The sequence below is a fragment of the Canis lupus genome, chromosome 18, assembly GCF_003254725.2.
Source record: "Canis lupus dingo isolate Sandy chromosome 18, ASM325472v2, whole genome shotgun sequence".
Taxonomy (NCBI): Eukaryota; Metazoa; Chordata; class Mammalia; order Carnivora; family Canidae; genus Canis; species Canis lupus.
Window position 1 is genome coordinate 5,986,519 of NC_064260.1, and position 25,905 is coordinate 6,012,423.

Consider the following 25,905-nt stretch of genomic DNA (forward strand, 5'->3'; position numbering starts at 1 on the left):
AATTGTGCCTCTTGAGGGAACTAAAACTCCATTGGAGTCTCTTTGTGTGTTGTTTGGTTTTAATTGTCTCAGATTGGGTTTTGCTTATCGGCATTTGCCTTCAACAGGTGGCTTGGTGTTCAGGGCAATGATGATATGAATTATGCCCTCACAGGGAAAGTCTAACGTTGTCTAACTGAAGAGCTTTAGAAACCAATCTTGATTTCTAGGAAGAGAGACTAAGAGAAAAAAAAATAGTGAGCATAGTTACAAGGGGGCAGATTTGCCCTACCAGGTTTATGGACATGAAAACTTTTACATTCTGTACGGAAAAAAAAAAAAAAAAAAACACAAACAGAATAATACACCATTGTAACGGAACTAACTTGCTAAAAATTTTTTAAGTTCCCACAACCATGACACAGGTCTAATCTTTGAGAGAGGGCCTTTACTAGGTAGGGTTTAAAAAATACGCAGGGGAGCCTGCTCCTCCCTCTGCCTGTGTCTCTGCCTCTCTCTCTGTGTGTCTCTGATAAATAAATAAATCTTTAAAAATTAAAAAAAAAAATCTTTAAAAATCCACAGAAAAACAGAGCCCGAGAGCAAAAGCAGACAATTTACTGAAAGAAGAATTACGGGTGTCCGATAATTATGTTTGAGGACATACTTGGGGAAGTCAAAACAGGAACACGTAGAGCTCCAGAAACATATTGATATTTGTGTTAATATTAACATACATAAATTACTTGCAAGTGAGCAGAGGCTCAGAAGGGGACCGTGTGCCTGGCTCGCTGCAGAACCAGCTGGCGGTACGCACCCCCAGCCAAGGGAAGGCTGCCGGGCTGGACGGGACCTCAGAGGGGGCCGTCGGCCACAAGTACTACCCGCATCCTCAGACGTGGGTAGTGCTTGATAGTACATCCTGGAGGCATCACCGACAGAAAAATGAGCTGCGAAGAGATGTTTGAAACCATGTTCTACTTGACCCATCTGTTTCCTGCCCGTGACGGGCTCTGTTTCTCCACATCAAGGCTGGAGAAGCCATTAAAGCTCTCCAACCTGCTTCCTTTTCTGTTTGCAGCCTCTCATTCTTTGTCCTTCAAGTAAATAAAACCCGAGGATTATAGGCCCTTTTCATCGGCCCCTTTATAGGGGAACATGAGACAATGGTGTGGGGCCCAGAAACACCTGGTGCCGCTTTCGCCACCTTGCTTCCTTGTCTCTCCAGGCAACTACGTGGTGACAGACCACGGTTCATGTGTCCGCGCCTGCAGCTCTGACAGCTACGAGGTGGAGGAGGATGGTGTCCGCAAGTGTAAGAAGTGTGAGGGGCCTTGTCGCAAAGGTAGGAAGCCCACAGCGTGTGGTCGTGAAGCCCCCCCCAGGCCCCCTCCGCGTCATACTTGGAAGAGATCGGAGCAAATCTCTTCCTTCATCTTGGGCCCTGTCCTTGGAGGACGCTCAATGCCAATTGACTCCTCCTTATTAGAAGCCTTTATAATTGTCGTTTTTGTAAAAATTTCCGAACACCTAGAAATGTTGCAAGACCAGAGCAATGAACACCCGTACACCTTCCACATAAATTCACCACTTTTTAGTGTGTTGCCTCATTGCATGTGTGTGTGTGTGTGTGTGTGTGTGCATGCCCTGGTCAACTTTTTTCCTGAGTTATAGGACAGAGATATCATAACACTTCACCCCTACATTTGTCAGCATATTTTCTTCCTCCTTCTCCTAAGGAATAAAAGGTTCACGCTCAGGATTATTTAACATCAACTCAGTACTCTTTTCTGCTATTCAGTTTAATTCGGGCTTCCCCCTCCTGTCCCGATCAAGTCATTTTTATTTTTTTTCCTTTTTCCTTTTTTTTTTTTTTTGAATTTAAATTCAATTTGCCAGCATATACTATAACACCAGTGCTCATCCCATCAAGTGCCCTCCTTAGTGCCTGTCACCCAGTCACCCCATCCTCCCCTACTCCTCCCCTTCTGCAACCCTTTGTTTTTCTCCCAGAGTTAGGAGTCTCTCGTGGTTTGTCTCTCTCTCATTTTTTTCCCTCCTCAGTCTCCCTCCTTTGCCTTATAATCCCTTTCACTATTTCTTTTTTTTTTCCTTTCACTATTTCTTATATTCCCATATGATGATTGTCCTTCTCCAATTGCTGATTAAGTTATTTTTAGCTGCTTATCAATCCAGAACCCAATCACCCATGATGGGTTTCATGTAGATGTCCTGCCTCCAGTATCTTCATTCTTTGACAGCTGTATCTCAGCTCCCCTCTGCCACTGGCTTTTCTTCTCCCTTCTCCCCACATGACCTCATGTGAAGAGTCTAGGCCAGGTATTTTGCAGTGTCCCTCAGTTTGGCTTCACTGGCGGTTTGCCCTTATGGCCACACTCAAGTTGAGTGTTGTGGGAAGGAGCACTGTGTAGGTTGTGTTGATTTCCTCTCGTTGTATCTCATCAGGTAGCCTATGATGCCATGTTACTTCATTACTGATGATGACAAATCAGTAAAGATTTCTGATGGCTATTAAATAGTGATTTTTCTCTATCATGTCTTCACTTACTAGTTGGCATTCCTTTTTTAAAAAAGTTTAGTTCCCATGTGAAATCATGGAATCCTTTATTCAGTTTCTAGAAATCCATTCCTGTCATTCATTTGGGTGCTTAAATTGTCCCACATGCGGCCAGGAGGAGCCTCTCCAGAGGCCTCCTGCATCCCTTTGGCACATCCCATGTCCCAGTCATGTCTTCTACTCAAAAGGTCCTGACTAAACTCCTTGCACTTTGCTTCTTAACCTTAATATATCCTGGAAATCACTCCAGATAAGTTCATATAAATCTTCATTCTGAATTCAGGAATTAAAGTAACCCCCCCATCACCATTGCACACGAGCAGGAGAGAACTTGAATAAACACAGGGAATCACCTGCCAGACCTCTAATTAAATGGCAGTTCCTCCTCTGGCCACCTCATTCTCCATTGTCAGCCAGACCCTGTGAATCCTAAGGAAGCCTGGCCATGAATCCCATAACCCCATTGTGCTAGATGCAGCACAGGATGAGCCATTCAACCCAGAAGTCCTTAGAGCAGCTCCTCAGAACCAGAGAGGAGGCTGGCCCACAGGGTGAGCCTGGAGACCCAGCTGGTGGGACGGTCGTGGACACCCCAGTCAGCAGGGGAAGGTTTTCCTGCAAGGGACGCCCAGTGGAGTGAAGCATGGGGATGGTGGAACAGCAGGGCTTGACTGCATCCCCGAGAAGTCCACGGGGAGGAAAGAATAAGATCTTATCCTGAGCAAGGAGATTTGCAGTGATTACCCTTCAGAGTCAAGAAAAAGTCTGGAAGATAGGTACGCAAATTGCTCTGCAAACTCTAGAGGAAGCATTACAACAGATAAATGGGTTTTCGGGTAGAGGTGGCATTTGCAATGGAAATTTAGGAGTGGATCTAAATTAATAAAGGGGCTCAGAGTGTGGAAAGGGGCATTTGAGACTGATGTAGCAATAGGACACAGATCAAAGCCTTTTGCTCAAGTAAACACAGGGGAAAAAGTTCATCTGATAAAAGCTATTACAGTATTCCCTATGACGTAATATAAGACAGCCATTAAAACCCATGTTCGTGAATAGTTTCAATAATATGAGGAGTGTTAACAGCAAAATAAGTAAAAAAAAAAAAAAAAAAAAGGAAATACATATCTGGTGTGACATAACCATGGAGGATAGCTGGAAGGATATCCTGTAGTAGAAACTCTGGTTATTTTCATCCCCTCATTATACTTTTCAACCTTCTCAGATGAGCACATCTTACTCTTTATAATAATAAAAAAGAAATCTATGTACTTTGTTTCTTTAAAATAGATGACAGAGCTGCAACCAGGTTAGGACAATCAGAAGGTGGACACCTAAGTGGCTCAGGGGTTGAGCATCTGCCTTCAGCTCAGGGTCCCAGGATCGAGTCCCACATCGGGCTCCCTGCATGGAGACTGCTTCTCCCTCTGCCTATTTCTCTGCCTGTGTGTGTGTGTGTGTGTGTGTGTGTGTGTCTTGTGAATAAATAAATTAAATCTTAAGAAAAAAAAAAGGACAATCAAAAGGTGTTGGGTCTTAGGGGAGCGCCCTGGTGAGAGCCGGGCCGCGGTGGCACTGCTGTCCTCAGGGGAATTGCACTGCCAGGAGGGATGGTTACGAGCAATTAGAGACCAAGTGGGAAATCAGGAGGGGGAGACTGCGTTCCCAGTTAGGGCAGCAACAGCCCTGAGGACGGCATCGCCTTCTCCAACCAGTGTAACCCTGGACCCCGCCAGAGTTACCAGTACCCAGCAGGCCTCCATTAATGCTGAATGACTGAATGATGTCCTGGCAGTGATAGTCTCACGGCTACAATTCTCTTCCGTCCCTCCTCTGCCTGTGGAACCTGGGCTCTTCTGAATTCAGCATATGTGGTTGGACTAAACATCTCCTTGTCTTTACAGTTTGTAATGGAATAGGGATTGGAGAGTTCAAAGACACACTTTCCATAAATGCTACAAACATTAAACACTTCAAAAACTGCACGTCGATCAGTGGAGACCTTCATATCTTGCCAGTCGCATTTAGAGGGTATGTAACAGATTAAGTGTCTGGTCTAGAGAAACACAAAATCCGCTTTGTTCACTGGTAGACACTGGTGATCAATAATCGTTTTGTTTCTTGTTTCAGTGACTCCTTCACGCATACCCTACCTCTAGATCCGAAGGAGCTGGATATCCTGAAAACTGTCAAGGAAATAACAGGTGTGTGCTGCTAACATGTCACATGCACATGAATGGGAACTGGGTGTTTTAGAGAGCGAGCCGGGAGATGCATTTTCTTCTCTCTCAGCGTCATAAAAACATTCCGTCTGAACTTCTGTCATTAGTGACTAATGAGTTCTTTGATAGTTCTCACAAATGCTATTTCCCCTGCGTGTGAAGCGTGAGCACTTTAATCAAAGACTTGAGTCATTCCTGGTTTTGTGTGAACATGTTTAACCCTCGTCTCCTCGGCCTGGCCAGCCATGCTGATGGCCCAGTGACTCTCGGGTGGAGGCAGAAGAAGGGCGAACACTGAGGGAACGACACAGGCTCACAGGCACAGACTGGACCCCACGTCCCTGCCCGTTTTGTCCATGATTCCCATCAGAGCTTCCCTGCCTTTCCCCCCAGAAAGGAAGCAGTTAGACCTACATAACAAGACTGTTTTTAGGATTGGAATTAAGTAAGGAGAGCATGCGAATGTCCTTCTGTGTGATGACAGGTCAAGACACAGCAGCCGCCATCGAGAGCGGAAGCGGGTTTGACTCATCAGATACGGAGCCCAACCCGGCTGTCAGGACCGTGGCACCGTGGGATGGCCTGTGGGGGGAGTTGGTGGTGGCAGAGATGCAGCCAGGGCTGGGAATTCTAGAGGAGAGGCAGGTGCCCACCTTGGCTTGTATCTACACATGGATGGACACGATGAAGACAACAAAGAAGAATCAAATCAAGAGTTCCCCTTTCCTGCTCCTATTGCAGTCTCCTGAGAATCCTAAAATGTCGCATGAAAAAAACATGTCTACATGGCATGTGTCTGAGCCTTACTTTTTTGCCTTTTTAGGGTTTTTGCTGATTCAGGCCTGGCCCGAAAATAGGACTGACCTCCATGCTTTCGAGAACCTAGAAATCATACGTGGAAGAACAAAGCAACAGTAAGTTGAGCCTGCCCAAAGCCTGGTGTATTGCTTATTTATTTACTGATTTATGTTTAAAATAAGACCCAATAAAGAATTTGAAATTAGACTCGTGCAGCTGTTGCAAAGATCCTACAGAGAGGGCTGCCCTGTGTCCCCCAGCCAGCTCCGACCATTGTTAACATCTCACCTACACATGGTAGGAGGACAAAGTGAAGAAATGAGCATCGTGCCGTGCTGTTGGCTCCAGCACCAGACATCAGTCAGATTTCACCAGCGTGCTGGGAATGCCTTGTTTCAGCGTCCAGCCCAGGACCCCACATGGCACGTAGTTGGGATGTCTCCTTAGTCCCTTCCAATCTATCACAGTTCCTGTGTCTTCCTTTATCACTTGTAGCCTTGACAATCTTAAAAAGTACTGGTTTTGTAGTAGTAGAACGGCTGGTCATGTGTTTTTGGCAAGAAGAGCACCGAGGGGATGTGTCCTTATAAGCACATTGTATCAGAGGGAGCCCTTGAGAGGTTTTTTAACATTAAATGTCTGGTTCAGGATTTCCACTTTTCCAACTCCCAGCAGCAAAATACTCACATAGAAGCATCTTTAATGTATTAAGAGTAATAATCAGTTTTGTATTTTGAGAATCTCTTTGTCAGATCTGCCTTGGAAACAGTCTAATGCTGAGAACTATCACCCATTAATTGACCCCTAAGACAACTACGTAATATCATTCAATATTAAAGAAAATCTGAATAGAGTATACATAAAATACATAATCGCTTTTTAAAAACCATCTTGGCTGTGCATGTCTTGTACTAACCATGGAGCTAACATTGCTTCCCTGGAAAGACCCTTTGTTCTAAGTTCTTAACAATATTTCTTTTGCCCAAGATTTATACAGAGATAAGAGATTTAGATCAATTTTCTTGGGTGACTGGCATGTACCACTTGGCTTAGTTCTAGGAATTTAAACAAATTTAGAATTACTTTGTTTTCTTTTCACATTTAATGAGAAATGGAGGGGCAGGGTGGCCACTGGCTCCAGGTATGGCTCACCAGACGAAGGTGACCCCAGCTTTATCCCAGTGTCTAGGCTTCCGTGAGCACATGATGAGAGAATTTCTAAAACAGTGGTGCTGCTGGTCTCCTACACAGGGCTCCTCGCTTTCCTCAGGAGCAGGCTGTGGAAAGGGAGGAGGAGGAAAAGGTTGAGGGAGAAACAGAGACAAGGAGAGAGGAGGAATCTCCAAGTTAAACTTTTGTCATCCTGTGTATGATGTCTCCTCATTCGGTGCTGTCTCAACTAGTCCATTCCCTGTCTTGGTGTCCAGTGAGCTTCCCAAAAATGCAAGTCTCTTTCTTATGGTTTCCATCATTTGCAGACCACAACCGAGCTCAAGGTGTCCAAGTAACCGGACACTTCTTCCAGGCTTCTGCTCCAGCAGTAGCTCCTGGTTCTCAGCACCCATCAGCTGCTTTCTTGCCTTCCTGCTCCTGTTCAGGACTTCCCTCCCTTCAGGGTGAATGACTTTTGCCCAATCACTTGATGGAAACCTATTGATAGCCTTATAGAGTTCTAGCACAGAGTTGGGTGGTTCAAATGATTGTTCAGTAAATGGATAGATCGATGAATCAGTGCATCAACAGGTGGAGGGATAGATGGATGAATGGATAGATGAATCCATGGATGAATGGATAGATGAGTGGGAAGGTGGATGGATGGGTAGGTGCATGGATGCATAGATGAGTGGACAGATGAGTGGATAGATAGTTGGGTGAATAGGTGAATGGACAGATGAATGGATATGGGTGATGGATGGATGAATAGAGAGGTGGAAGGATCGATGGATGCATATGTGCATAGATACATAGACAAGTATACGGATTGATGAGTGAGTAGATAGATGGATAGATGAATGGGTGGATGCATGGGTGGAAAAGATGAACCTATGGTTTTTGAAGCGTATTTGGATATTTGAGAGGTTAGAACATGCTCTCTATTCCCAGGCACAAAAAAAAAATGCAGTGCATATAATAATGATATTAACGTTTATTCAGCCCCCACAATGCCACTGGGGTTAAAGATACTAAATGAACAAGGAACAGGCTTTTCCCTGGAGGAGCTTTAAAAAAAAAACTCTTATAATTTTCAGAAGTTGTGATACAGACTTCCTGCAATATGACTTACAATCAGTGCGAGGCAGTTTGTAGTAAACAGAAGGTGGTCCAGAAAATAAAAATAACGTTTTTAGTGATATAATCTTTTCATAATTTTTAACAACGTTATGTTTCTTCTCCCCGCGACAGTGGCCAGTTTTCTCTGGCGGTCGTCGGCCTGAACATAACGTCCTTGGGATTACGCTCCCTCAAGGAGATAAGCGATGGAGATGTGATCATCTCTGGAAACCGAAAATTGTGCTATGCAAATACAATAAACTGGAAGAAACTCTTTGGGACTTCAAGTCAGAAAACCAAAATTATAAACAACAAAGATGAAAAAGCCTGCAGTAAGTAATCACTCTGGTTGATTGTGGAGATGGTTCACATGGATCATTTCTTTTGATTTAGAATATTCCCAAACAGGGCACCTGGGTGGCTCAGTGGTTGAGCATCCGCCTTTGGCTCGGGTCATGATCCCGGGGTCCTGGGATCGAGTCCTGCATCAGGTTCCCTGCAGGGAGACTGCTTCCCCTCTGCCTGTGTCTCTGCCCCTCTCCCTGTCTCTGTGTCTCTCATGAATAAATAAATAAAATCCTTTAAAAAAATTTATTTTAAAAAGGAATATCCCCAAACATTTAAGTTACATTTTTCATTCCTGAAGAAGCAGATTAAAAGAAATCTGTATATTCCTAAATGTGAAGTTATCGTGTAAAGTTCATTGGAATTGTTTCCAAATCACTCACATGTCATAGGATGGATTTGCCTTGAGATTTAAGCTATCAATTATTTATTTATAATTTACAGAACTGAGTTTTGTATACATTATCTTACCTTTTAGCCTCTGATGAACGTAGCTAGCAACACATACACACACGCACGTGCACACACACGTGCACACGCGTGCAGGTAGAATGAACATTTACACTGACATTTTCTAGTCTGAGTTTAGAGTCTCAGGCAGCTCTTGAAGCCAGGCGTGCCCGTTACCTGGTCACTGGGAGAAGCAGATCTGAGGTCACACCCTGACTCTAGCCCTTCCCAGCTTCCAGACTGTGGTCAGTTTACTCAGCATGTGTAGGCCTCGGCTTCCTCAGTGATTCTCACTGCTTGGGAGAGAATTAAATGGAATTTTACATGTAAAACTCTTGGCATGGTGCCCAGCACACGGCAAGGCCCACAAACCTTCCCTGTGTTTCCATCAGCTATGACATTCATCCGCAAAATGCTACCCAGCTCCAGGCCAGGAACCCTTGACTCCCCGCAGGGAAGAGGAACTTGTAGTTGGCCTCTGGAAGCCCGTTGTGTGTCATCGCTTCTTCCAGGCCCCCCCACCCCACCCCGCCATGTCCATGCAGCTCAAGGTCACAGAGAGCCCAGCATCCCACTTACAGGAGCGGTCTCAAGTGGCCCCTCCAGTCACTGTGCCATAGCTGACCCCTTGTGTCTCGGTCTGTCTTCTCAGAGGCCATAGGCCACGTCTGCCATCCATTGTGCTCCTCAGAAGGCTGCTGGGGCCCAGGGCCGAGAGACTGCGTGTCCTGCCGAAACGTCAGCCGTGGCAAGGAATGTGTGGAAAAGTGCAACATTCTGGAGGGGTAAGGCTATCTCTTAACCCCTTTTGTTTTCATTAAAAAATAATAATAAGGCGATTGTTTTTATAGGTTTACAGTTACTTCACTTTGAAACTTATCCTTTTGTTTTTTTCCCTTTTTCTTTGGTCTTTATTTCTTGACAACTGTTAATCACAAAAGGAAATGAACAAACTTTTTTCATTACTTAATCCTATCCACTAATTTAGAGAGTCTCTATTTTTGGAAATACCTGATAATTTTCTCAGCCACACAGAGTTCCCAAGACAAATGGAAAAGTCAGAAATGGTTTGTGTGGCCAAGACCACAGCCGTTTAGACTTTTCTTTGGAATTACTCTTCCTGGCATGTCAAAATATCCTAGTATAAATTACATTTCCCGGTTAATTTGTTTCATGTTCAACAAATACCAAACTGTGCAAATAACTTTAAATGTAACCATGGACAAAGAAATAAACAAGCATATAACATAACCATTGTTAAATTTATTTGCCATCAATAGAAAGTCCAATCTGTCGCTTCTGTGGGAATCTTGATACTGATGTCAAGCTTTTTGCATGACCTCAAATAATGACTAAGAATAAATTAATAGGAAAGTAAAATTGAAGGATAGAGAGAGGCAGAGGTGCTTTTTTTTGTTTTTTAATGTAAAGAAAAGGGGAAATTTTGTGAGAGAGAAGAGCCAGGGGAATTACAGATGGCTACAGGAACCATCCTTCTTGTTCGCTTTCAGCGCTTGGGCCACAGTACGGATCCAGAAATATTTAGGAACAGGATGAGAAGCCCAAGTCCAACTCTGTAGGAATCCTTTAGCAGGTGCGCTCGGTCACCTAACAGAGTCCTTTGTATAATTGACAGTGTTGCTTCAACAAGTAAGAAATATTGGTGCAATCGTTACTGCTGCAAACAGACATGAATCTCATGGTTTCCACATCTTCTTAGAGAGAGAGGAAATTAGAATAACCATGAGGGTGGAGCCTTTCTGTTAGAGAACCCTGGTGTCTTGCTGCACTTGCTCGGTTTGCATGGCTGGCTTCTCCAGCAGGCGTGTAACCCGGAGAAGGAGGGAAGGAAGAAAAAAAAAAAAAATTGGGCATATTTGGTTTAAATGACATTAGGGAGGATTTATGGACCATGTTGTGGGTGTAAACACTGTGTATTCACTGGAGTGAAGACCTGTAGTTAATTACCAGGCAGAGGCAGATTTCAGTGTTAAAAGCTGTCACAACTATTTTGCCTTTTCAATCAAACATCATCTTCTTGCTTAACATCCATCTAGACATCTTTGAGGAATAGCGAAACCATCACAAGCAAAAATTTTCACACCTTCGTTCCCTACGTACTGTTTTTCTTAATAACCATTGAGTAAGTTTTAATGTCTCTCCTTCCTTTTCCTGAGCATTAGTCCACAGTTAACCATTTCTTCCCAGCTTAATGCAGATATCCACGAATCTGAGATTGGGGGCAAGGGGCGAGGTCACCTCTGAAGGACTAAATTTTTTTCATTTTTTGGCTTGTGTGCCTAATAGAAACTGTGCCTTGTAAAGAAATGCAGGCAAGATGTTTGATTATAAATGAAATTTGACCATTTGTCCAGGATAGAAGATGACCAAGGATTCGGTTAATACAGTTTATCATATTACAGTATCGTCCTAGATTCCTGACTGTTGCATGTTGACCTAAATTTTTTTTGTGTTTTTTTGTTTTTTTCTTTTTTGCATTTCTGAGAAAGGTGACTTGTGTCTGATTAACTCTGACGGTTGTAACCCCCCAGCATTTTGAAGCAGGATCCCTAGAGATGGCACTGATCAGTTTCCTTTCTTCTCTCAGGGAGCCAAGGGAGTTTGTGGAGAATTCGGAGTGCATACAGTGCCATCCGGAATGCCTGCCCCAGGCCATGAACATAACCTGCACAGGACGGGTGAGGAGCGCAGTTGATGTTATTCCCTCGTACATCCTAGGGAGAGGCTTTCCCAGCAGCAGAACCACGACAATGAGCCAACAACACTCTGTAGCCACCAAGCGGGGGGCGGGGGGGGCGGTGCTGTGACCTCCAGGTCAGGAGACTGGTTGAGTTGACGTCATCACACAACCCACCTTGCAGGAGCACTTACCCTTCCTGTCCAACACCCCCTACCAAGTTTAATAACGTCTGCTCCTTCACCAGAAACGGAGGCCTATGGTAGACTGGGTACACTGTCAGCCAGTTTTCATTATTTCTGACATCTGTCATCATTTGCTTTATCATTTTAATCAAACGTCAAATTCTTATTTAACATTAGTTCACAGTTATTCAAAGAATTTTGAAAGAAACGCCCAGCAAAACTTTTCAACGCAGCTTTTTCTATCTGCATGATATTTTAAAGAGTGTAAGTGAGAATTCAGGGCCCCCTCACACCACTCTCCGAATGTTGTTCATTCTCAGTATTATTTATCAGGACTTCTGTTTGGATTTGAGCTTCAACAGTCATACCTGCATCTACTAATTGAAAACGTTTTTCAGGAGTTCCCTCTGAACTGGGCAGAAGGCTGTGTTTTGAGGTAGAGGCTGCCAACAGGTGTGACAGGTTACACAGGAAGCCATCGGTTCACAAGCTCACATGGCGTTCGGTTACATTTTTATCATTGAAAGAAAGCTGTGGAAAAAAAAAAAAAAAGAAAGAAAGCTGTTGGTGATGCTTAGTCATCTGATTGTTCTGGTTCTGAGAACACTCAGTCTTTGGACAAAGCGGAGACATCAGAGAACTTCACCAACAAGCACATCCTTCCTACCAGTTGTATTTTAGTCCCTTTATGAAAGGACGTGGGCACAGCCTGAGCAGTCCCGATACGCTCACTTCTGAGTTTTCCAAGGGCGCTCCAAGTTCCATAAACAGAATCAAACTCAGCCTGGTACACAGTTAGTTATGCAGCCACCGCTGCGCTTACACTTGCCACCCTCCTGTGCCTAGAGAAATACAGATGTGGGCTCTCTTAAATTCGCCTCTGCATCCGTAAATGTCTTTGGCCGCCCACAGAGTCTCCCCTTACGTTCAAATATCATATGCAGAAAAGTCCATCTGAGCAATGAAGAGGTAAATAAATATACTCATAGACTAATTAGATTGTTTTGTCAAAGAACGATGCCCATGACCCATTAAGGAAGCTGTGATGAATATTTCGTATGCTTATATGTTAAATGCCTTTTTTAAAAAAAGATTTTTTAAAGATTTTATTTATTTATTCATGAGAGACGCAGAGAGAGGCAGAGACACAGGCAGAGGGAGGAGCAGGCTCCCTGCGGGGAGCACAATGGGGGACTCGATCCCGGGACTCCAGGATCGTGCCCTGCGCAGAAGGCAGACGCTCAACTGCTGAGCCCCCCAGGTGTCCCTGTTAAATGCCTTTAAAGTCAGGGAGACTTTATCGTAAGCTGTTAACAGCAGTCACATCAAGCAACAGCAGTCCCAGACAAGCTTGCCGTTTTTCTGCTTGAAGAATTTCTACTATTATTCGACTGTTTTCACAATAAGTATTTCAATTTTGAAAGCGAAAGAAGCATCCGTAAATGTCTTTCTCCGTCTTGGCGCAGGGGCCGGACAGCTGCATCAAGTGCGCCCACTACATCGATGGCCCTCACTGCGTCAAGACCTGCCCGGCTGGCATCATGGGAGAAAACAACACCCTGGTCTGGAAGTTTTCGGATGGCAGCCGCATGTGCCACCTGTGCCATCCAAACTGCACCTATGGGTGAGCAGAAGCTCTGCGTCTTGGAAAGATATTTATTTTAATTATATGTAACCGAAAAAGAATAAACCAAGTGGAGAAGAGAGAATAGTTTTTTCTGATGAAATTCAGTGATAGTATGAGATGGTGGCCTCTTTTACTTTCTACTCAGCCATCATTTCTGCACATCCCAAGGGCCTCCTAGCAAGGACCTCCTAACCCCAGTACCCCAGTCTCCTCTCCTCTGGCGCCTGTCCGGTCTCTGTCCTGTCAGTCACCTCTTCAGAAGTAAACTGGCCTTTCTTCCCTCCAAGCCACTCATGTATCAGTAGCATCCTCGGCCCATAACTCCTGCAGTTGCCCTGCAGCACCTTCAGAGGCTGCACGAACCCTACACGTGGTCCCAAAAGTTACAGTTTTGATTTGCACTCACTTTGCATAGTGTTTGTTCCCTTTCTGGGACTGCCAGGCATTGTGGGGGAGAAAAAGCTGGGGAGCAGAGGTATTTTGAGGAGGGTGTGAGTTTATCAGTGACCACTTGTCAGTGATGTCTTTTGTCTTTGAGTTTGGGTTTTCCTAGGAGATTCCAGAGTGTGAAATAGTGAGGTCCCTCACCTCCCCCCACCCTGTGCATCCCACAGCCTGAAAAAGCCTCTGCATGTGTGTGCACACACTCGTATGCATGTGCATATATGTGTGTGCCTATGCTTGTACGTGTGTTCCCATGTACCTGTGTGTATGTATACGTGTGTGCCTGTGTGCACGTGTGTGCCGCCTGTGTGCACACACCTGTGTGTTGGTGTGCACCCTGTGTGCGCCTCCGTGTGTGTGTACCTGTGTATGTGGTGTAGGAAGGAAGGCCCAAAGGCACTGAGGGGGTAGGAGCAGGACAACTTGGAAGTGGGGGAGGGAACTGACCTTCCCCTCAGAGAGAAGCGTACAGATCCCTGGACAGAGATAGGAAATGGGGAGCTTGGCAGATGCCCCATCCTGTTCACACATTTGAAACACAGTCCTCCATCCTTTCCCAGGCCATGAAATGGTAATCCGCGCCCCCGCCCAACCTCATTTTTTCAAATTGACATATCGCTGACACACCATGTCATATTCGTTGTAAGTGTACAACATAGTGGTTCGACAATGCTCTACGTGACGCAGTGCTCAGCACAATAAGTGCAGTCCCCATGAAAAACTATTGCATTATTGATTGTATTTTGTATGCTGTGCGTCTTATCCCTGTGGCTTATTTATTTTACGACTGGAAGTTTGTACCTCTTAACCCCTTCACCCATTTTCTCCGACCCCCTCGTTCCCTTCCCTGTGGTGGCTGCGGGTTTGTTCTCTGTATTTATGAGTCTGTTTCTATTGTTTGTTTGTTCATTTGTTTTGTTTTGGTTTTTTTTGGATTCTCTGTATAGATGAAATCTTATGGCATTTGTCTTTCCGTCTATTTCAGCTAGCATAATACTCTAGGTCCATCCGTGGACAGCGGCATGAGTTGTCTTTTCTGTTTAATTAGAATATTTTGTTTTCCTCTCGATGTTTGTGTTGGCAAATGTTGCTGTTCTTCAAAGCCAATGTGTTCTGCCTTTTTTACATCATGTAATCAAAATAAGAGATGGTGGCCTCCCCCACTAGAATGGGACCCCAGCTGCTCAGGAGTCACTTAAGACAAATGCTGTCTCTGCTGCATGTAAGACATTTGAGACGTGTGGTAAGGGATGAAGCCAACTCCTGCTCTGACTCTTGGCTTTCTGGGTCTGAAAGCACCACTGCCCTTCCCCTGCCATTGAGGCTTGGCTCGTTCATCTGTTCCCGACCCCGCCGGCTCCTCAATCAGTATGGCTCCAGTCCCGGCCCCTCCACTCCCGCGCCCGTACGGACGTTCTAAAGCCAGATGCGAGACAGCTATATCTCTGTCACTAAGTGTACATGAAGACATTTCAGTAACAAGGGCCAGAAACTGTCTACTTTGCACAGTGCTAGAACAAGCCCTGTCATAGAGTACGCACTCGGAAATACTTGCGGAGAGAATGAACGAATGAATAAATGCAAAATAAATAAAAAATAAATAATAAATAAATAAATAAATAAATAAATAAATAAATAAATGATTAACCGGTGCTGCAAAATTGAGATTCATGGTGATTTTAATGATTTGAGCGTAATTGAAACATGTTGCCTTATGATCTAATAAAATCTCTGAGGGGAGCCCGGGTGGCTCAGTTGGTCAAACAACTGCCTTTGGCTCAGGTTATGATCCCAGGGTCCTGCAACCCAGCCCCACATCGGGCTCCCTGCTTCTCTTTCTCCCTCTGCCCCTGTCCCCACCCCCGTCATGCTCTCTCTTTCAAGTAAATAAATAAAATCTTAAAAAATAAAAAAAACTCACTAAGACAAAATACTGAAGTAGTAGAATGATTAAAATATGTGTTTCTGTCTCAATTCCTACAGCTGTGAGGGACCAGGTCTTGAAGGCTGTGCAAAACCTGGGTAAGTGTTATAGTTGTGTCCAGTGGACCTTCTCCAAAATGAGCCAACACCCTATGGGCAGAGATAATGCTTTCCCACATTTCTGATCACCCTCTATCTTGACCGGTTCTCCTGGGCCAGCAGAGCTTCCCTGGCAGAGACCGCCCTGCTGGTCCCGCCTACCTCTCCCCTGCCGACTTTGTTGGTGTGCTTCAGGGGAGGGGATGCAGGGTGTGAGCTGGTTCTCAGTGCTTCTCTTTACGTGGAGCCTGCCTCTGACTTCTTTGGTTACACCATTTTTGTGGATCCTTCTAGTAGCTTCTCTTCTTTCCTTCCTTGCTGACCCAGTTGGCACTATCTCAGACCTTCACGTTTGATGACAGAGCTCCAGCGTGGGGGGCTTTTCTCCCTTTCTAAAAAATGACTGCCTTTAGCATTTTAATTCTTATGAATTGGCCATCGTTGCTTAAAATGCTGCACTAAGGAAAAGCGGAGTTGGGAATTCCTGTTCAGACTCATCGGAAAGAGTGGCATTATCAATTAACAATGTCTAGCAAGGCATCAGGATTAAACACAAGGCGCCTCTTAGCCATTCCTGACATAGACAACACTGCGCAAACTTCCAGGCATTTCTGGTGATGTCTACACAATCCCCGCTTCGACAACCTGCCCTCCATGTCAGCTGACTCTTCTGCCCCAGAATTAGCCTTGATCATAAATCCCACCTACTTTCAAGTGAAACATTAAAGACAAATAAGGCAGTTTTTCAGAGATGAAGATGTCCTTTCCATCCCTTCCTCTTTTCTGAGCCCACAGGGACATCAGCAAAATCCGTCCTATCTTCACGCTACAACCAGTACCTCGGTAACGAGGTTTTCCATCAAAGCCCCACCTTGAAACTAGTCAGTGACCATTCTTTGTTGTATTTACTCTTTTTATTTTTTCTTCTCTTGTATTCACTTACCCCTTTGTATTCCTTACCCCATGGAACACATGCTCTATAATAAATTATTCTTTTTATCTTTCATCTCAGTATAGTAAAAACTCATTAATGCAAACTGCATTCCTTGAGGAGATGGTATAATGCAGGAGACGACTTTTGCACTCACTAAGAAAGTGCTGTAAATATTGTTGTCATGGAGTACCTTTGACCCACTTACAAGAAATTCATAAGGATGTCGGGATGTTTATGTGCTAAAGATACTAATTAATCTTTGACACCCTTTCACATTTCTTCCCGAAAATATGAAGTTTCCCGGAAGCTCAAATGGAATAGATTCTTGAGAATAATAATTGTATAAGGATTCTAAATTCGGAATACATGAATTCAGATGGTTCTTTCCTCAGTGAACTCCAGAACCTGAGTTTTGACTTTTTTGCTGTCTCTGAAATCAAGCACAACCTTGGTGGGAAGAAGGAGTACAGTCGAGTGGCTTGATGTTACACAGTGACATCACTCACTTACGACAACGATGCTTTTTATGTTGAAATCCTATCACTTTACAACTTCCCCCAAGCTTTTTCATAAAGCATTCCACATGGCTGTGGTCCCATCTTGAAAGCCAAGGACCCTTCGAAGAGGCTCAACATTCTGGAAAGGGTCCCTTCACCCAGGCAAGCCAGGAGACGATGCCTGTCTTACGCATGTGGCATTCTAGGCTTCAGATGAGTGGAGATACTCTGGGGATAAATGCAAATTCACATGAAAAGCATTACTGAAGTCTGAGTTACTTGTTGGATTATGTGGTTTCTTAATTAGTAGATTAAAATATAAGTGTCATCTGGGGTGTCCAGATGATACCTCAATTTAAAAGAAACGTAAAACAACTGGCAGGGAGGGCTTTAAGCTCAAGAAGGTGGAAACACTACCCTAGAAACTCTTTGCTTTCTTTCCTCCTTTTAGAATCCACATGGCATCTACTTTTGGAGATTATGTTAAATGATGTCAATGTATCAAAACACGCAGGAAATACATAAAATGCCAAGGTAATGAAATCTGTCAGCAAACCTCACTTGCCCACGTCTCCTTCTCATTCCAGGCCCAAGATCCCATCCATTGCTACCGGGATTGTTGGCGGCCTCCTCTTGGTGGTGGTGGTGGCCCTTGGAGTGGGCCTCTTTTTGCGCCGGCGCCACATTGTCCGGAAGCGCACGCTTCGCAGACTGCTGCAAGAAAGAGAGGTGAGTGGGTGCCCAGGCCCAGCATGCTCCCCCCAGCCCCAGGCAGCAACAGGGGTTCTCCTGCCAAGTCTTGGCATGTGTGATTTTGTATTCTAAGTGTGTAGTTGTATGACTATGTTTTATTTCTTGTGATGGAAAAACCGGAAAGAATCTCTGGATGTCCAATTATAAGTAACCAGTTACATTTTGGTACATCTCTGGAATGAAATGCAGATGTTTCTACTCTGAGTCTCACAACATGGACGCAGAGCCATGTAGAGTCCTATTTAACACATAGCACGCAGGTATGTGTAATAGGAGTCCGCTGGTTCCTGGGAAGGCACATGGTTGAAATGTCACTTTGGAAAATCTCATTGTCTACACAGTGCTGTTCCCTTCTGAGCTGTGTTTGTGACTCACCTGAATGGGTCCTCAGCCAGCCTCCTTCTGTCCAGCGTCCCTGGGAGGACAGACCCACAGCAGCTCATAGCATGATGGCACTTGTGTGTAAGAAGGCCCAACAGGCTACCAAAATGATCATCCATATAAAAGTTTCCCTCACCAGCATTCTCCCAATCCAGCTTATGGACTGGAAATAGAAGTTGCATTTGGTGAAATGCAGCTGTGCTGTTCGAGGACACCTGTACCAGGGAGTCCCTGTTCTAACACGTCTTCCGTAAAGCTCTGAGAAGGTGTGCATTTCTCCTCTCGAGTGAGCACAGCAGGTCCTCTGTGCTGAAGCACAGCCACACGTGGCCATTGTCTGGGCCTGGCTGCCACCCCCTCCACACGGGCATGAGCATTGAGGCAGTTGCTCTTCCTTGTCTCTCACAGCTTGTCGAGCCTCTTACACCCAGCGGAGAAGCTCCCAACCAGGCTCTCTTGAGGATCTTAAAGGAGACGGAGTTCAAAAAGATCAAGGTGCTGGGCTCTGGAGCATTCGGCACAGTGTACAAGGTGAGGCCACCCTGGTTCCATGACTTCCGGGTGTGCGGGTCGGTGGGCCAATCCAGAGTCTGGGGCCATCTTCTGTTGCTCAGCCTCGTCTACTCTGTGTTGCTCACAGTTCGGGAAATTCCAGTGTTTTCCCCATATTGTCAAAAGGAAATCTTTGATAATCATGGTGACAGATACAAGGTCCTATGGGACCTGTACACGGGCAACAAGGCTTCATGGACCCCAGTGTTGACTGTGTACGGGGGTGGGTGGCAGAGACGGAGTCTAAAGGAGCGCCACCTTTCCCTGCGTGACAGCGTCCCAACAAACCAGGCCGGAACAGCTCCTCTTAATTTTTTTCTGGATCCTATTACACCAAGTCTGCTTTCAGTTGGGCCTAGACCCCATATCTCAGAATTCTGGACAAAACGATCCATGCTGGTTTGATAACTGGCACAAGTTTTGGACTTTTTTATCTAACGGCTCTGATTCATGGAACATGATCGCGAACGAGCTGCTGAGACATCACGGCTCCTAGCACGGGCGGCCTTGGAGTGCACAGCTCTGCTCAAGGTCCCTCTGGCCCTTTGGGACAGTGTCCCTGGTAAAGTCCGTCTATCTCACGAGGCAGCCTATTGTGCATAGTACGGCAATCACCAGTTCGTGTCCCCTCTCCCTCCTTGTCACAGGGACTCTGGATCCCAGAAGGCGAGAAGGTTAAAATTCCCGTGGCCATCAAGGAATTGAGAGAAGCCACGTCTCCCAAAGCCAACAAGGAAATTCTTGATGTAAGTTTCTCCTTTGTCCTCTGCTTGTCCACAGGCCCGGATAGCAAAAGCCACATTTTGTGGTGTCTGGCAGCAGCACATTGCCCTGTTGTAGACTTTTTTTTCATCACCGCCTTCTAAATGTTCACGTTTCACGTCTTTTTTTCTTTCTAGCTGTAGTTGGTATAACTCCCTCTCGGGGCTTCTCCTATAGAGAAGAGTCGCAGCTTCCATTCTATTCTCTTATCTCTCCCAAAAGGATAGAAACTCACAATCGTTGGGTGTCCACCAAGGGCCAGCCTCAGGACTCGTTGCTTTGCACACACGATCATGGTGAACCCTCCCGACCAGCCCGTGACACAGGCGTTACACTCAGTGTGCTTTGAAGGCGTAAGGAAGCTTGCTCGCGTTCATGTGGTTCGCGTGGGATTCCAGCCCATCGTTATTTCTGCCTCTGAAACACGTGTCCATTTTGTTCCACCAAGTTATCTTTGAAATGGCTTTTTCAAGGTGCCAAGGGATTACAATATGATGCTCCATCCACTCTAGAAACTGTTGCCCATCTTCTGTCCCCCACCCCCAAAGCCAAACAATTCATATGTTATTTCCAGTGTCTTTTGTTAGTTGATGGAGTAAGTCTTTGGAATGTTCCACCAGATTATTTTCATGTCTTTACTGTCGCTTCCACTGAGCTTTCTTCACCATCTCTGGATCCTCACTGGCCAATGAGAGGCCTGCATCCTCTTAAACAGAGGTTGGCGGAAGGAGGGGCCACCGTGAAGGTGGCTTCAAGGGACCCCGGTGGACGAATGGGGTCTCCTTGTTAACACCATTGGCCTCTCATGGCTGTGGTTCGATGCAAACTTTTGCTCTTGTCTCAAGGCAGAGCCAGAGAAAGAGGAGTAGAGAGACTTAGCAGGAAGTTAGGCAAACAGTCCAAAAAAATAAAAAAAAAAGAAAGAAAGAAAGAAAGAGCTGCCTCAAAAATCTAGAGAATTTAGTTATCTTACCATCAGGAAGGACAAGAGTCAAATGTGGTATCCCCCACTCTTGCTTCTAACCCACAGAATATACGCCAAGCAAGGCAAACATGGGCCCTTTAAAAAATGTGTTTAGACACAACGAGCTTCCCAGTGGCCTAACACTCTGGACTTGCCATTTCTCCCAGCAGACCTCTCCCTCCGTTGTTATTGTGGGGAGATTGCTTCTAAATGAAATTCCAGCACCTTCTAAATGAAAGAGGATGTATTAATAAAGCGCAGTAGCAAATCGTGCATATTGGAGATCTCCTTGCGAGCAAAACTATCTCATTTTAATGGCCTACAAACTAATGGAAGTCCTATTAGCATCACCTTGTCGACTCATCTCCACATAACCCCAAGGAATGCGTTTGTGAAGTCAGTCTCTGCACCTAGAACCCAGAGCTCCCTGGCCTTTTTTCTCTGTTTGCAGAATTTGCTTCCTTGACTCATTCTTCTCATTCGAGACTAGATTCTAGTCCATGTCGCAGAACAGTGTTGAAATGTGAATTCAGCAATATTTATAATGCAGGGTGAGGCTGCGTTTGAAGACAAGAGTTGTGCTTTGGGGGGGGGGGGGGTGGATTTTCACTGAAAAGGACCCTCTAGGACCTGTAGAGCTAGAGGCAGCAGAGGAGCGGTGGAAGACGGGAGTTAAAAAAGTGTGAGTTCTGCTTTGCCTCTTACCCTACTTCTCTCCTGCCCTCTCCTCCCTCCATTTTTTGGGGGGAAATTTGGTTTGGTTTGGGTTTTGAGTCCCCCCCACCCCCGTGTCCCTGAGATATGATTGGCATGCAGGGCCAGTGCACTCTTCGATGGGACAGCCAACGGGGCTGAGCGTGGACTCGCCCGTAGATGCTCCCACTCCCCCGACACTCCGGTCCCCCGCTGGGGTCAGGCCCCGAGACCCCCATGCCCACGCTGCAGCTTCTAGTTTAAGCTGTTGCCCGTGGCCTAGATTAACCGGTTACAGTTTCAGAAATGTCGGGGCACCTGCTCATTGTTCTTGGAGGTCACTCCCCTTTACCCCAATTCTCAACCTCAAAGGGCTCACAGATGAGGGAAACAAGCTAGAAGGAAGGCATCCAAAATCATTTGGCCATCGGGACCAAGTCGCAGGCCTTGGGACTGCATCGCAGGCCTTCAAGGTCATGGCCTCAGAGGGGCCCTGCTGTGTGACTGGGGGGGGGTGGACCCCAGGGTCTGTAGACGTGGGCCCCGCCTGGCAGCCGAGGGTCCAGTTCAGGGCCGGCCCTGCGATACCAGGCGTTCTTGCCGCAGGTCACAGTGCACCTTGGAGATTCCAAGATAAACAGCTGAGAACAAAGCTCAGTTCAGCTTCTGCAGACACCAAACAGGACACACGACCAAACAGCAGCTCCATTGTGCTGGGGGGTGGGGCGGAAGTGATGCCCTGGTGCGGGGCTCTATCGGATTTTAAGAGGACGGGGATCTGGCTGGGCTCCAGGCTCTGTGTGGCCTGACACCCACGCCGGTGCTCTGTTCCCCGATCCCCGGGTCCAGGTCAGCTCCTCACGGCCCCACAGCAGCTGGGCTGCTCAAACTTGCTCTGCTCTGCAGATTTTTCTCCCCTCTAAAATGAATACAATATGTTTCCAAATCTTCACCAGATCTTGAGAAAATGGGAACGGCCAGAGGATTTCTTTGGTGTTATGGTTGTACGGTTTCCCAGACTCGGGGGAGAGACGTGATTTGTGCTTTTCTGGCAATTGCGTGGCCTATTAATTTTTCCATAGACTTCCCAGTTTAAAACGAGGGCAGGCAGTGGAAAAAGAATGCAAACATTTATGTATGTGCTGGGGGTGTAATGAGGTCTCGAGCTTTCTGGTAGCCCGTTAACCGGAGCACTCTGCGAGCCCTCGCCGGAGACCACAGGGTACATACGGCAGGTGGGGGGGCGAGGGAGCTTGCAGAGGGGTCACCCTTGTGAGGAGACCCATACGTGGGCTCAGCTCTGACCCACAGTGTCTCCCGTTCGCCATTCGCTTCGCTGGGCCTCAGTTTCCTTTTCGGATGAGTAATGGCCACAGAAGAAATGCACTTGCAGGTCTTTCCAGTTCGGACTTTTTATACACAGCCCTTCTCAGAGATGAAGGGATGTTTGCGTGTCCGTTAAGTATCAAATGTCTGCTCTGCCCTTTAATGTTGGGATGCGATGTTTACAATCCAGAAGAAACGAAATGCCAGCTCTGCCTTGCAAGGAGAGGGCCACTCAAGGCAGCATCCCAACAAACGGTCCCAACAAGCGCATGTTAGAAGCCATGGGAATTTTTGTTGTTGTCAATGGAAGGGCAAGGTCTGATTTGCTTTAGATTTCTGGTTTTGTATGATTTCAGGGGGCTCAATCCTGACGGTTTTGAGTTAGTTATTTATGTGCCCGGATATGTGTCCGGTACCACTCGGGGGACAGAAGAGGAAAAGACAGAGGCCCTCATGCCCAGGGATTGACCCTGCCTGCGAGGCAGCAGGAACACGGAGGGGATATTGAGGCCACAAATAAGCAGCGTTTGCCAACAGAGTATAGCGCTAAAAAGCGCCGGGCAGATGCGTGGAGCTGAGAGTGCAGACCTCTCCTCAGAGCTAGGGGAGGAGGGAGGACATTTCTCAAAATCACACAAGTATTTAAATGCATATTATGAGGAGTGCTCCAGAGCCCTGGAATCCCCTGGAGGCTTTACTCCAGCAGATTGCCTGGCCCCACCTCCTCGGGGCTCACACCGTAGGCCTGGGTGGGGCCCAAGAATTTGCATCTCTAGCAAGTTCCCAGGCCAGGAAGAGCCTGCTCCCCCAAGGAAAAAACTGCAAGATGCCAGGAGAGTTTAAGACTGGGGAGTCCGGAAGGCCCCTCAGAGGAGGAGTCAGATGAGGAAAGAGGAGGTGGAGGGGCATTCCAGGCCAAGGCCCTGCTGTGGGCGAGGGCCCAGGGAGGAGGACCGAGGGGAGGGGAGGGTTTCCGGGGGACGGCTGACCTGGGCGGCCTGGGGAAGCCGGGGCGCGCTGAGGCCAGAGGAAGGCTTAAGGCACCAGACAAGGTGTGATCCGGTTTGGTGGGGGCATCAGTGTCTGTGGCCTGGCCCCCTCAGTCTCCTCTCTCACCTCCCGCTCCTCCAATGCTCTCCCCACCCCCACCCCATCCTGGTCCCCAAGGCTACATCCCAGTCACAGCAGTGGTGAAAACATAAAAAGAGCCTCTGAGCTCTCTCTTGCAGGCCACATGGCCCCCCTTTCACATCTGAATCCAACGAAGGGCACCACCCTTTGCATCTGAAAGGGAGACAATTTAGGGGAGGAAAGTGGGGATTCCCTAATTCTCAGCTGAAAGAGGGGGGTCCCCCCCGCTGTGTGCACACCTGGAAATAAAACAGCTTCCCAGTGGAGAACGGAGAAGGGTTAACATAAAGTCGGAGGTGCGGGGGGGTGGGGGGGGGCTGTGTCAAGAAGTGCTCGGGCCTCAGCAGCCAGCAGTCAGAGGAGGGGCGCATTTCGCAGAGCAGAGTGGTTCCCCAGCTTGAGACCGAGACAGGGGCCACCTCTCTTCGCAGGTGCCTCGGGGCAGCTGGCAGAGCCTGGGATCACTGTGACCTAAGGGCCGGTCTGGCTGGGTCCCCTTCGGAGCCTGGGGCAGGTAGCTGCGCCCCCGGGACCCGGGCGGGGCCACCCTCCCCGGCCACCTGCCTCTCACGGCCCTACCTCTGCGTGTGTATCTCGGTTCGGTGGGAAAGTCGTGATCCAGGCTTAGGGCCCCACACGGGAATTTCTGTCCTGACATTTTAAACTCGCAGCAGCTTTAGCCCTGGGACGAGGGCTTCCTAACGGAGGCATCAGCAGAGCTCAAGCTCCGGGACCTCAGGCCCCATTTCCTTCCTTTCTTTCCTTCTTTCTTTCTTTCCTTCTTTCTTTTTTTCTTTCTTTCTTTCTTTTTCTTTCTTTCTTTCAATTCTTTTTTTCTTTCTCTTTTTCTTTCTTTTTTTTTTTAAGATTTTTTATTTATTTATTCAAGAAAGACACAGAGAGAGAGGCACAGGCCGAGGGAGAAGCGGGCTCCCTGCATGGAGCCCGATGGGGGACTGATCCCAGGACCCGGGGGCATGCCCTGGGCCGAAGGCGGTGGGAAACCACAGAGCCCTCTTTCTTTTTTTTTTAAAGACTTGATTTATTTATTCATGAGAGAGACTGAGAGAAGCAGGCTCCCTGTGGGGAGCCCAATGCGGGAGGGGGGAGGGGACTCGGGGACCCCAAGATCATGCCCTGAGCCCAAGGCAGACGCTCCACCGCTGCCGAGCCCCCCAGGTGCCCCATCAGGTCCTGTTTTCATTCCGTGTGTTGCCGCAGACAGATGCTGCCTGGGTGTCTCTGTGAAGGGAAATCCTTGCACCACACTGGGGGGGGGGGGCTGTCTTCCACCAAACGACTGGTCACTCCACAGCCTCCTACGTGTGTCACAGGCCCTGCAGAAATGTCTGTGCACCAGATGTTTCACGGGCGACCCCGTCCTCCACGAGGCACGGTTGGGGATTCAGAATCACAGTTGTGCTTTGCTGTTTTCAGCCTGGAGGTCCGCCTGCCTGTCCCTTGAGCCACGGCGGGGGGGCTTCTCTGAAGCTTTCCTCTCCCCTTCTTCTTCCCACAGGAAGCCTACGTGATGGCCAGTGTGGACAATCCCCACGTGTGCCGCCTCCTGGGCATCTGCCTGACGTCCACGGTGCAGCTCATCACGCAGCTCATGCCCTTTGGCTGCCTCCTGGACTATGTCCGCGAGCACAAGGACAACATCGGCTCCCAGCACCTGCTCAACTGGTGTGTGCAGATTGCAAAGGTAAGTGGAGAGGCGCGGGGGCCCTGAAAGTAGGGCAGGTACTTCGCTCGCTGCTCCCCTGCCCCCTCCCCCGGGGTGATGCGGTCGTGCGGGCGCCCCAATGCAAGGCAGCAAGGGGGAGAAATAAAGACAGCCGGAAAGTGGACAGGTGGGGCTCCGTCCTGGGAGAGCTACACTTGTGCGCGCGTGGGGCCCGTACACACAATGTGTGTTTTATTTTGGATCCAGTTGAATTGATTGCCTTCTGCATCAAATGGGGGCCTGTCCCCCTGCGTGCTGAGAATCTAATTGTTCGGCTACATCAAGGTAATATTCGCTTTATTAGGCGCTTATAGTGTGGCCTGCTGCTAGGGCATTTCTCTGGGGTTCTCGTGGGTGAATTTTAGGGTAGTTGAGGGTAGAGGAGGAGCTGTGGCTTCCACCCCGTCAGGCGGGATACCAAGGCAAGCAAGGGGGCTGAGACTAGGCTAGGAAGATCCAGAGGACAATGGGGCTGTGCCGACAGGGCAGGTGCTGGGTCCCCCCCCCCCGACTTGGCCCCCCGCAATAACAGGCTCGTTCCAGGGCGAGAGGCGGCTGACAATGCAGACA

The 25,905-nt window shown here is 47.3% G+C and overlaps 1 protein-coding gene across 3 annotated transcripts in view; it reads left to right on the forward strand.

Moving 5' to 3' along the window:
• Window positions 1-25,905, forward strand: part of LOC112661500 (epidermal growth factor receptor) — a 196,999-nt gene that overhangs the window by 149,876 nt on the left and 21,218 nt on the right. For all 3 annotated transcript variants that reach the window (XM_025449571.3, XM_035701348.2, XM_035701347.2), the window contains exons 8-20: window positions 1,208-1,324; window positions 4,459-4,585; window positions 4,685-4,758; window positions 5,600-5,690; window positions 7,978-8,177; window positions 9,293-9,425; window positions 11,249-11,339; window positions 12,990-13,147; window positions 15,578-15,616; window positions 17,635-17,776; window positions 18,590-18,712; window positions 19,381-19,479; window positions 25,129-25,314. In XM_025449571.3, the coding sequence (XP_025305356.1) occupies window positions 1,208-1,324; window positions 4,459-4,585; window positions 4,685-4,758; window positions 5,600-5,690; window positions 7,978-8,177; window positions 9,293-9,425; window positions 11,249-11,339; window positions 12,990-13,147; window positions 15,578-15,616; window positions 17,635-17,776; window positions 18,590-18,712; window positions 19,381-19,479; window positions 25,129-25,314 (1,580 nt within the window). The remainder of the gene's footprint in view (window positions 1-1,207; window positions 1,325-4,458; window positions 4,586-4,684; window positions 4,759-5,599; window positions 5,691-7,977; window positions 8,178-9,292; window positions 9,426-11,248; window positions 11,340-12,989; window positions 13,148-15,577; window positions 15,617-17,634; window positions 17,777-18,589; window positions 18,713-19,380; window positions 19,480-25,128; window positions 25,315-25,905) is intronic.